Source organism: Vitis riparia, chromosome 6 (genome assembly GCF_004353265.1).
Source record: "Vitis riparia cultivar Riparia Gloire de Montpellier isolate 1030 chromosome 6, EGFV_Vit.rip_1.0, whole genome shotgun sequence".
NCBI classification, from domain to species: Eukaryota; Viridiplantae; Streptophyta; class Magnoliopsida; order Vitales; family Vitaceae; genus Vitis; species Vitis riparia.
The window spans coordinates 18911782-18924806 of record NC_048436.1 but is presented as its reverse complement, the minus strand read 5'-3'; the positions used below and the strand labels follow the sequence as shown (position 1 = coordinate 18924806).

The window sequence follows — 13025 nt, the reverse complement described above, 5'->3', positions numbered from 1 at the left end:
AAAAATTTTAAGGACCAGGCATGGAATGGAGTAACTAAATCCCAGAAGAAAATTACTTCCAAAATAAACCAACTTCAAAGGCAACCAAATCGAGGAAAAAACAAAGATAGCATCACATAAATTAAAAATACAAAAACACTGAATAACCATTTTAATGCTCCACAACTCATAACACAAAACTAAAAACAAATTTTCCGACATCCAAATGGACGTAGCTAAAATTGAACACATTCAACAAGAAGCAGCAAAAGGTACCAAATATTGGAACATGGAAGAATCACATCAAACTACCAACAAGTTTACAAGGGAGTAAAATTATCAAAAGATGGTAAAAGCCCAAGATAAACAAAAATAAAAGATTCCAGAAAAATCAATATGTCCATGTAGTGCACATAAATCATAACAAAAAATAAAAACAATAATAATTAGCATCACAAAGAAGATAGCTATAGCTAACAACTTCAACAACAATGGGAAGAAAGAGAAAACAAAAAGGACAGTACCAAGCAGTTCTGATACAATCAACAAAATGAAAAATCATTGAAAGATCGCAAGATAGTATATGAACAGACATGCATGTACTAACAAAAAGAAAAATCAGAAAAATAAAAAGTTTAACAAAGTCATGAGAAGTCAACAACTTCATTCCTACTACTCCAAAAGTTAGAGAACTTCAAAAAGTTCAATCCAAACACTAAAATAAAAATAAAAAAATGTCCAAAAGACAGAAGCCATCAACAATTCAATAATATCGTATTATGTGTGCGTCAGTGATGCTAAAATCAAAATAAAAAATATCAACAAATTCATTCAATTGCAATGTCAGTATCTAAAATCAATAACATTGTATTGCATTGAAGCAACTGATCAACCAGAGCTAGGAAGCCAAATAGAAGTTACCAATGCCACTCAGATGATGACACAGAAATCTAAATTGTATAAGTTCTAGAACATCAGAGAAGTTTCATCTGTAAGTAGCTTTAGCACCAGATTTCTGTTATGCTTCGGTGGAAGGAGAATATTCTCCATTACTTTCTGAAATTAAATTTTTGTAGCAGCTCCCCAAACAACTAAACTGTATAACCAGTAAACATAGCAGCCTTGCAATTGTTCAGATAGCATTTTTATCAAGAACACCATACAGAGAAATTCTTCAAAGTTTTTTAGCTTTTCATAAGCCCGTTAATCGACAAATTCATTGAACCACAACATTGGTATCTAAAATCAATAAGCTCGATAACATTCAGTAGAAAAAAAAATGGTGCAGCAAGGATTGCCGATAGAATCTGAATAATAGCACACAAAAGATTCAACAGAGACGATCGATACCGATACATAGACACATGAGTTTATTAAAATTCAACAGTAAAGAGAAATGTAATTAAAACCTAAATAAAATCAACAAATATATAAAAAAAAACAAGAGGTAGGGACCGATAATGATTGAAGCAATGGAAGAAGATATTGTGAGGAAAGATGAACAGAAGTACCTCATTGCTCGACATGACTGAGTCGGAAATCGAACGGCGGAGATTTAGAGAGCGAGAGAAGATGAAGGCTCTGAGCTTTGGAGAACGGGAAGAATGAGAGAGAGTTGGAGTGAGAAAACCGCAGAGGATCCTCTGCGATGCCGACATTCAGATGCTGATCCTATCTCGTTTCTTTTCCGAACAAATCGAACAACCTAATGGATTGGACTTATCCTTGGCGCCTCACGAAGAAAGTTTTATCTGCTATCAGCCACGGGCAACCTTGCTTTGCAGAAAGCACGTTCCGCCTTGAGTTGAGAACAAGACTCTTATACCAAAGAAGTTGGGGAAAAGCCCCTTGTATGACGCAAGTGAGCTTTGTATATAGATGGCACAAGGAGAGAATTTGTACGATATCGTCTCGACACTCGGCGCCTTCCAGACTCTCTACTGAATCTCACTCTGAGATATTCAAAAACACAAAATCTGTTGTCCAGTTGTACGGCTGATATGAGTGTTGCAAAATGCGGCCCAATACTATTTGTTTCTCGACCCAAGCCCAAGCCCAATTATCCATATCTAGTCAATAATAAAAGTTGCATTTTTTTTTCTCTCGTTGTTAAAATATTTATAATAATTAATTTCATCATATTTATAAGTATGTTACTTATTATATTTAAAATAATATTAATTTATCATATTTATGGCCACGTCATTCACTATTTATAGAATAATAATAATATATATCACTTTTTTTTTAATACAAAATATTTAGTAATAGGGATCAGTTTATAAATCCCAACAACTTTTTCTACAAAAATTTTAAATTATATTTAAATACTCAGAGCATTTATATAAACGTCTCAGCTTGGGTTTCGCCTTCAAAAACTATGGACTTGATAGTTGATACTAATGCAACAGTATTGAAAAGCCATGACCAACAAATCCATGAAAATGTATTTTAATGTAAGGAATACTTCAGTTTGGTCTTGTTCTTGTATCATAAACTGATAAACCCTAGTAGACTTTGCCTCTTATCTCCATGGAAATGAAGCTCAGATCATCCAGCAACCGGAGCATCCGATTTTGCTCAATTTTCATCCACTCTCTGTGGATGACTATCCTCGGCATTGTTCTCTTCCGCCTGCCTACCGCCAACACCAACAACAATTTGTCAACGTGGCAGTGTCCAGCGCCATCATTGCCACAGCCCCTTGGGTAATTCAGCTTCTTGCTTCCACAGTTACTAATGCTCTTGATTTCCCCTGCTCTTTTTCCTTTGATTGGTAAGGTTTATTTTCATATCAAGCTTGAGAAATGAATTCAACTTCTTTACATAATTTTTTTTCCACTTTCTCACAATACTGCTGTTATTTGCAATCGTAACATATCTTTTAGAAACAAGATGCTTCTCACCCACTCTCGCTCAGTCTCTCACACTCCGCACTGACTACACTTTTAAAGGCGAGTTCTGGGCTAATGCCTTTAATATGAAAAGAAGAATTCCAATTCGTATGGAATGATGGAAGTTTGTTAGGACTCTGGAGTAGGGTTCCTCTACCGATGGAGAGTTCCACTAATGATTTGGTGTCCGGAGAGGTTGTGAGACGATGAATTGAAACTTAAAATCGCTGTTCAGTAATGCGTTTTTAATATTTTTCAATTAAAAAAAACACACACACAATTGAGAGCTGTCTTAAGTTTCACTTGAAATGCAAGTTATACCACTCCCAATTGTGGTTAACCCTTTTCAATTTGAGGAAAAAAGAAGAAGAAGAATTCCAAAGCTCTCGAAGGAAATCCAACTATTTTAGTGCCTTGTTCGACATTTTAAAGAGAAAGCAGAAAGAAAAAGTGAGAAAGGTGAGAATTGAAGCTGAAACCAGCTTCACAAGAAAGAGAACTCATCCTCGAAGTCTGAAAGTTTATTTGATAATGTTTCTAGAAAACATTTTCAATATTTGGTGTTTTCTAAAAACATTTTTAAAAAGTTAAAAAATTACTTATAATGCTTCTTAAAGATATACTTAAGAGCATGTTTAATAATAATTTTAGAAAATATTTTCAATCTTTTCACTACTTGAATGATAAAAATTTTCAAATATTAAAAATATTGGAAGCATTTCCTAAAATCATTATCAAACGGGCTCTTATAGGTGATATCTTAAACACTCACAGATATATTCTAATTAAGATGCAAGATTACAATCATTTTATAGTGATTTAGCAATGGAGGATAATGATACCTCAAGCTTCACAAGATCTGATAATAATAAGAAAAGAAAAATACTGAAAATAACCAGACAAGGGTATGCACGGTGCAATTTCAGCAATTATTACCATCTTTTCATTTCCTTCCAAAAAATATTTCAGCACCTATCCATCAACGGACACAACGAAAACTAGAACAAACTATCAATTTATTTTTAAAAAATTTTTCGCTCCATGGGTAAGGGGCAAGCCTGCAGTATATACACCAGACTTTGTTAAACTAAACTATAAAAATGAGATCTGACTTGGTGGCAGAATCGCCAAGGGTTACCTCTTCCGCATCTTCGACACCCCCTTCAATGGGAGTTTGATCTACTTCCTCAATACTAACGAGGGGCCCTTGTGGGGTTTCAAAAAGTGTGTTGAATATCTGTCTATGGCATTTGTCACAGAAATAGAAATAGGTGAAGTGACCCTCATATGGGAGCTTATGTATTGTTGCCCCTGGTAGAATCCGATGCACAAAATCTGTCATTGAGGGTGGGACAACCCTATCGTCCATTCCCTGTCCAGCATCAGAACAAAATCATGTTGGCATTAGAAGGATGATACTTCCTACGGACAAATATTCTATGTTCATACTCAAGGACATAAAATCATCTATCTTTTTTAGAATATGCCTATTTTATGTCATACTGCATTTACTTTTTCTTTAAAGAATAAGCCAAGGTTGTTCCTACTGTATTTCTCCAGCCAAATGATAAGCAATTGTGCTGCCATATTTGCTATCAACTCGACATAATTAAAAGGAAAGTACTGCTTTTGGATGTTTGTAGAACGGGGAAACCAAAAGCAACAGGACTATAACTGTGAATTAAGGTTTCTACGTTCTTTAGATCAACAGCAGCAGTGATTACTGTGGACTCATGAGCTGAAAGGTGGTGTGTGCTAACCTGCCATATGTGTATTGGGCCAAGGAAGCCCATCAATTCTCCTCTTCCTGACTATACTTAGACTTGAGCCAATGAAGAATGCCACTCCCTCGGTGTTTCTTCTGCATCTTGAGTTCCCCAAGACTAAAACCCCAATCTGACACCTGCATCACAGCTTCCTCCACAAATGGTTTTGCATCTCCTTGTCGGATTGATTCCTCTACATCTCTCTGCCAGAACTCCACAAAATTCGGCTCTGCTATCAAGGCTTTATCCTGGAGACATCAACATTACTTTTGATGATGAATCAAAAGGAAGAGAAAAAAGAACATTATGGATACTAGATCGCTAGGGGGTCAAATTTGTAGACATTTCATCTTTAAGCAGTATATGATGACAGAAACAACTCACCCTCTTTCCCAGTGATAATGATAGCCACTTATCAATTTGACCATGCTTTCCTGAGAGGAAGCTTTTGCGATACAAGTAAGAAAGAAATCTAGGAAATCTCCGAGCTAGAAAGTACATTAACTTCCTCCTGAATGTCCATTTCTCCCACATTCCATATCTCTCTTGCTTAGTCATGCTTGGGTCATATGGATTGACCACTGGAGCAAACATGGCTGCACCTGAAAATTCATTAATGGATGGATTATGTCTGGCAGAATAATGCACAACTCTTCAATTGTTTAGGATCTTTACTCACCCTGAAAGAAGAAGATACATCACTTTACTTTTCCAAAACCACTGAAAGCAAGAATTATAGTTTTGAATGAAGCTTGTGTGGTTGTAAAACGTCATATGACTTCAAGATAAAAGATGTTAATTCATGTTAGCGAAGGCAGGGCAGGGTTCAGACTTGTATGGTGTAAAACTGCTCCCACCCCATGCACCCACACTACACACATACACACCCACCAGCATAAAAAGAAAATAGTCTTTGGTAATATCAAGAGAAACATTTTATTGTAGTTGAATTGAATATTCAAACTATTGGATGTATGTGGTTAGAAAAATAAAAATATCTAACTCTGCCGTTCCACTCTAATCATAGCCAGATCCAAGTATAGTATGTCCATAAACATCTTGTTTCATGCAACTTATTCATATTCTTTATGTCCATCACGTTACTCTTACAAAGCTTTCAACTATTAAAAACCTACCTTAAGTTCCAGTAGAAGATTCATCCACTCCCAGCTTGATGCTAGATAGAACCTTAAATGTTTCAATAGTAGCTAGTAAGAGGGCAATCTGTACCCTAAGTCAAAAAGCTAAAATCATTATCATTCTTTTGGTAGTCATTTCTTGACAGGAAATAAAATCTTTCAGTTGACATCTTCAAACTTCACTTTAAATATAAACAACCGCAACTAAAATTTTCCCAAGGAAATATTTTCCAAATTATGCCATTACAAGGTTAAGATGAGGAAGTTTTCTTTTAGGGAAATCAGGTGAAAGTTGATCAAACCAATGTATAATTATAGCTGAATGGTCTGCAGATGTGTCATAACAAATGATATTCTTTCAAGCACACGCAAAGTGTTTAATTTCCATGCCTTCAGAACTTCAAGCTCCAAAGACTACATTTTCCTTAAACCTCATAGCATCTGTGGCAATTATATTTTCTGAATGAGAGGAACAGATACATGCAAAGTTACTATTTCCAGTGACCAAGAAAATACATAATCAATATGCTTTTAGAGAAAAGAAACATGAGTTCAACTCATATAAAGAGAAAGAGGTTATTTCCTACTCAGGTTTGTTGTCTAGCGCAGAAAATACTAAGTAACTAATGATGAAAATCCATAAATGACATGAAAATAAAAAATTCAGAATAGAGGAATGAAGATGCAGAGACATTTGAGAAACAAATATGCTAAAGACAAATTTACCTGCAAGTCTATCAGGAATGTATCTGAGAGCAGCCCAAGCATGCATGCTTCCACCTGAATGCCCCACCACCCAGAACTTGCCATTAACACCCAAAGCATTTGCTAGGTATAACATGTCCAGAGCTGATGACTCAAGGTTTCTATTGGGATGAGGATCACTCTCCCCAAAACCTGGAAGGTCATATGTGACCAGGCGAATGCCAAACTCTTCTAGCAAGGGAGCTTTAACTCCAGGTATTCCTATTGAACAATATAATATGGCAAAAGAATAGTTAATGGTGTATCAAATGTCAAAAGGAACAAATAAAAATCCTTGGACAAATCACTTCAGCAAACATGGTGACCAGGCGAATGCCAAACTCTTCTAGCAAGGGAGCTTTAACTCCAGGTATTCCTATTGAACAATATAATATGGCAAAAGAATAGTAATGGTGTATCAAATGTCAAAAGAAACAAATAAAAATCCTTGGACAAATCACTTCAGCAAACATGGTAAACACTAAAACCTGATTGAGTCCAAAGGAAGAGGAAAGGAAAGAAAAGGAAAATGCTGCAAATCACTTAGATATGGCTTCCTTTCTCAAGCTATTTTAAGAATTTCCCTGTTCTTCCCCCCATAATTTTTGAAAGCCAAATAGAACCTAAGATTATTCTACCTGAAAGTCGAGAGGAGAGAAAAGAATGAGGAGCCATCATTGAATATCTAGCTCTTTCAGCTAGAACACCTTGTTCTTGATATGCCAAATATCTACCATCTGGAAGTAAGATACGGCTTGCATTAGGAGGATGAATGTATACTTCCTTTAACAATGGGGTGGGCGTAGCATATTCAGTATTATTCAGAGCTGCAGATAGTGTAACTGTGTCAGTAAGATGTTCACAATCAATATGGCAAGAAAAAGCATGATATGTGCATGCATAATCCATTATTTAATCTTTTCTCTCTGATAAAATTTTGAAGTAGGAAAATGAGAAAGCTTGGAACCATACAAAATGATAGGGAGGATAATAAAAAGATATCACTGGTAAATTATTCAGGTAAAACTTCAAGAGTGAATCTCATATGTAACAGTCAAAATTTGCTGATGGCAGCCCTACCTAGAAGCTCAATTCTGTTAGGACATTGTCCACCCAAAAATCTTAAGCACAGGGTGCATAATGGACATGAGCTGCCCTTTATTGAGCTCTAAATGCTACCTCAGACCCTTCTAAATACATCCACAGACATATAGCGTAGGACCTCATTTTATATAATCACAACTACTCTGTAGTGCAACAATAACAATCCAAACCAAACCCCAACCCCAACCCACCCACCCCACCCATATGTCTAATCATGTTTACTTCCTCTTCGAATTTCTGTAAGTTAGGGGCTTCTCTACATGGGATAGTTATGAGTTTGATCTACCATAGCAGTTGCAGAAGCATCTTTTCACACTTATTTCAATACTCACATTTTACTCTTTTTCTTTCACCACTAGGTTATGTTGGAATTTAAGGGTATGGAAACAAATGACTAACCCAAAAGACACAAACAAAGAACATAATTAATAAGAAAAACTTATCGGCTAAGGCGTGACAAGAACTGTCATTGAAATAGATCCACTCTCCTTGAAAACAAACTTGGTGCACCAAGGTACCAGTGGTCTACCTCCAGGATTCAACAGTCAGATCTCGCCTTGGGTGCACTCTATAAGCGATATGTGTACAGCTCGGGTTTTGAATAAATTCCTCCAAAAGGATGTATGAAAAAACTTCTTGAAAAACTCTCTGAAAAATTGGTATTCATATATAGAGAGAGGGGTGACCTGCTTTTATAGGCCACTACCACAGTCCCAATGGGAATCTACTTGTATTAGAAGATGACACAAAGTGGAAGGGGAATCTACTTATAAAATGAATGAGACTTCACTAGCACAATCCCAATAGGACTCTTCCCAAAAATATAACACTAATAGAATAAAATAAAATAAAAAAAATAATTCCCAATAGGACATTTCCCAAACATATAAGACTAATAGAATAAAATAAATAAATTAAAAATAATTCCCAAAAATAAAAATATAAATTATTTACACTTCCTACAATCCCCCATAGAGTGTAATCGTATTTTTTTTTTTTTTTTTTAGGAAAAAAGAATTCAATGCATCAATACTAGTGCCCAAAGGCTATGAAGTATTGAATCACAAAACATGGTGAAAATCAATTTATATGAACTAGTGTTTTTTTATATAACTCAAGGGACTTTTATCCACATTGGTTTTCTCAACTACACTACGAACTGTACAAAACGGGTTAGCACAAATAGGCCATGCGCCCTACCTAGATATTTATGAGAGCTCTAGAGAATCTGCCTAAGTTCTCATAGGAAGCGGCTCCACCTCCACTCTCATATAGGCGAATCCATCAAGTATGTTCTGCATTTAAACATACCATCCATAAGGAATATAGTATTCATTAAGAGAAAACACTCAACCTTAGTCCATGCAGAATACGCTCTATCTACACCATAGGGATGGACTCTCATACAATTAGAGTTGATAGAGCACCTCAAGTCAACAAGTGATTTGTTATTACCCATATGAACTTATTTCATGGAATTTCCATTCTAATAGGTTGGGTTACCACCACTCTTGACTTCTGTAATAGGCATAAGCCCTATCCCCCTCGATGTTTCTTCCACTAGTTTCTTATTTAGTGGTTTGGTCAAAGGATCAGTCAAATTCAACTCTGACCTCACAAATTCTAGGGATATAACCCCTGTTTCAAGCAACTACCGCACAATATTGTGTTTTAGGTGTATATGTCTGTTCTTCCCATTAAATATTTTACTCTTAGCCTTAGTAATTGCAGCTTGGCTATCACAATACATAGACACAGACAAGGTTGGTCTCGTCCATAAAGGGATATCTGCTAAGAGGTTTCTAAGCCACTCAGCCTCCATAGTAGACCGAGTAATGCAAGGTTGCTTGGCAGACTTCCAAGAAACTGCACTTCCACCAAGGATGAAAACATATTCATTAGTGGATTTCATCTCATCTAAATCTGAGATCCAATTTGCATCACTAAATCCTTCAAGGACACTTAGAAATCTACTAAAGCACAAACCATAGTTAATGGTGCCTCTCAAATACTTAAGGACTCTACGAACAGCAGTCCAATAGTCCTGATTAGGACTTTGGGTGTACCGACTCAATCTACCTATTGCATAAGTAATGTCAAGTCTGGTACAGTTCATTAAGTACATTAGGCTCCTTATGATCTAAGCATACTCTATTTGGGCAACACCATGTTCTCTATTTTTTTTCAGTTGTGAGTTTTGATCATAAGGAGTTGACACTGGTTTACAATCAAAGTGTTCTAACTTCCTTAGGATCTTCTCAACATAGTGCTCTTGAGAAAGTTTAAGTCCATTAGGTGTTCTAGTTATTTTAATTCCTAGAACCACCCTTGTCTCTCCTAGGTCTTTCATATCAAACTTAGAACCTAGGAATTTATTGGTCTCACACACAACCTCTAGGCTAGTTCCAAATATCAACATGTCATCAACATAAAGGCAGATGACTACACATGTGTTATTCTCATACTTGTTGTAGATACACTTATCAGCATCCTTAATGGAATATCCATTAGTTACTAACACATGATCAAACTTATTGTGTCACTGTTTGGGAGCTTGTTTTAACCCATATAGTGATTTAACCAATTTACACACCTTTTTCTCCTTCCATGGAACTACACAAACCTCAGGTTGTTCCATATAAAGTTTCTCTTCCAAATCCCCATTCAAGAATGCGGTCTTGACATGCGGATAGGATAGCTTCCCCCATAAGTTCAAGGGTGCTCCTGAACTTACCAACATTGCATCAAAGGTTTTAGGTCAATCAAAATGTGTCCCAAGTTCACTATATCAATTGTAGAGAAAACCCTTTCTTGTCATCTCTTAAAGAATGTCCCATTGAAGGGATCAATTTTAGAGATGTCAAGACAGGCGTGAACTAGAGAAGCTTCCATATGGATTTATTTCAAGATTGTTGGAATTTAAGGGTATGGAAACAAATGACTAACTCAAAAGACACAAACAAAGAACATAATTAATAAGAAGAAAAATTTATCGACTGAGGCGTGACAAACACTGTCCTTGAAATAGATCCACCTTCCTCGAAGACGAACTCAGTGCACTAGGGTACCAGTGGTCTACCTCCAGGATTCAACAGTCAGATCTCACCTTGGGTGCACTCTGTAAGCGAGATGTGTACAACTCGGGTTTTGAATAAATTCCTCCAAAAGAATGTATGAAAAAACTCCCTGAAAAACTCTTTGAAAAATTCTCTGAAAAATTGGTATTCATATATAGAGAAAGGGGTGACCTACTTTTATAGGCCACTAACACCGTCCCAATGGGTATCTACTTATAATTAGAAGATGACACAAAGTGGAAGGGGAATCTACTTATAAAATGAATGAGATTCCACTAGCACAATCCCAATAGGATTCTTCCCAAAAATATAACACTAACTCAATAGGACACTTCCCAAAAATATAAGACTAATAGAATAAAATAAAATAAATTTAAAATAATTCCCAAAAATAAAAATAGAAATTATTTACACTCTTCCTACAGGTTCCCTATAAGCTCCTATCTAATCTCCTTAAAGATATGATATGTGGTTGTCCTTTAAAAATATTATGAGCTTAAGACTATATTCCAAAAACCCCACTACATATAGAAATAAGCACAAAATTTTGGTAGAGGCATACTGGTTGGATTTCTGAATAGACGGTTGGGCTTCAAAATTGGAACAATAGAACCCATATGAGACTTGAGAAAGGGAATGTTGTTATCTCATTCCATATACATCCATCCATGACTCTGTGATGCATAATTTGGTTCATGCAATTTTATCAATGGGACTACAACATGAGGATATCTAGATCCGATAAGCAATACCATGTATTACTTAATCCAACTCATAAAATGCTATAAAATCTGAAGCATGTGGTTAAAAGGAACAACATTGGAGTATGGACCGAGTCTATTTTTCCATTTTTAGTAGAAACAGTTAATTCAGCTAGAAAAAGTGAAACACACTAGGAATGGGTTTGTGAAGTATCGGATTTGGTTGGAATTCCAATTATGAGGAATAAGAAAAAAAATTCTTTTACAAAGGAACTGTTTGTCAATTTGAGGTAGATGCAACTTAGACCAATTCCAAATAAGCAAATATATCCAATTCCAATCCCAAGGCCCAGATTCCATATGACTAAATTTAAATTCTAACTTTAGCAGGTATATAAAACAATAAAAAAAGGTGGAATTGTAATGGTAATTGGGAACTTAGAAAGCTATATATTCCTCTTTTGGGGTTCTGATAGAACCCTCCCAATTTGAAGTGCTTAAGCTAATCTCTCATACCGTTGGCACATCATAATCAGCAACTTGCAACAAATTGCAGTCTTCCTCCAAACACAGTAAACAGAGTTCGCTTATTGAATATCTTACACAACACCTGAATTGAGCAGTCCAATTTGATTCAAGGCCCCAATTCCATCTGACAGGACCCAAATTCCAATTTCATATATATATATATAAGGCAACAAGAAAGTGAAATTGGAACCCAAGGCCCCGTTTCCATACAACTAAACTCAAACCTGAGAAAATGAAAACAAAATAATTCCCAATCCCACCAAAACAAGAAAGATGGACAGGAAAATGAAAATAAGTATCCTGCTGCCAATTGACAACTGAGAAAATCATATATTCTTGATTGGGTTTTGATTAAAGTCCCCAATTTCTATGCATTTAAAGTTAATCTCCCACAACATGTCCCAGTGGTAATTGACCAGCAACAGATCACAACCTTCTCTCCTAAGCACATGAAACTTTTCACCAAATCAAATACCCTAAAAATCACAATCACAATAAGCTCACATCCTACAATTCTCATTTTTGCATCCAAACCAGTGCAAATTGCAAAAACGCATTCAACAATTTTCAAAACTCAGCAACGGAACAGTCTCAGAAGTACCTGTAAAAGCAAGAACGGAGACAAAGAGCACAACCGACCAGGCATGGGTTGGATCACGATCCTCAGGCAAGAACTCATTCAAGAAGCTCAATCTCCGACTCAGCCTGTTCCAATGCCCACCAAACTTCCTGACAACATAGGAATTCTCATTCCCCAGACTCTGCTTCACTATATCTCTACACCCCTTCACCAGCTCCACGCCCATCTCCGCAGAGGCCTTCAAGAATTCCTTCACCTGATCCTTGAAGTTCTCAGCCTCCAATTCCCTAACCCCATTACCATACTCCATCGACTTCACTTACATTATCTCACTCTCTCCAATTCTCTCAGCTTAATCCCCACGCCAATGCCAACATTTCTTCAAGGAATGTAAGCGACGTGGAGGGTGAAACGGCGTCGTTGGGGACAGATGCTTGACGAGCGTGAAGGAAGGGGTGCTGAGCTGTTTCTGTGTGTGTCGTCTTTACTTTATGGTGGCGGTAATGGAGTATT

The 13025-nt window shown here is 36.4% G+C and overlaps 1 protein-coding gene and 1 pseudogene across 3 annotated transcripts in view; both read right to left on the bottom strand.

Moving 5' to 3' along the window:
* Positions 1-1925, bottom strand: part of LOC117916913 (tRNA ligase 1) — a 62424-nt gene extending 60499 nt beyond the window's left edge. For 2 of the 3 annotated variants that reach the window (XM_034833140.1, XM_034833141.1), the window contains exon 1: positions 1491-1923. In XM_034833140.1, the coding sequence (XP_034689031.1) occupies positions 1491-1637 (147 nt within the window). In that variant the 5' untranslated portion in view covers positions 1638-1923. Of the gene's footprint in view, positions 1-1490 lie in introns of all 3 variants that reach the window. The other variant, XR_004651620.1, reaches the window with a different exon arrangement.
* A 1739-nt stretch (positions 1926-3664) lies between these two features.
* LOC117916619 lies at positions 3665-13025 on the bottom strand (annotated as a pseudogene).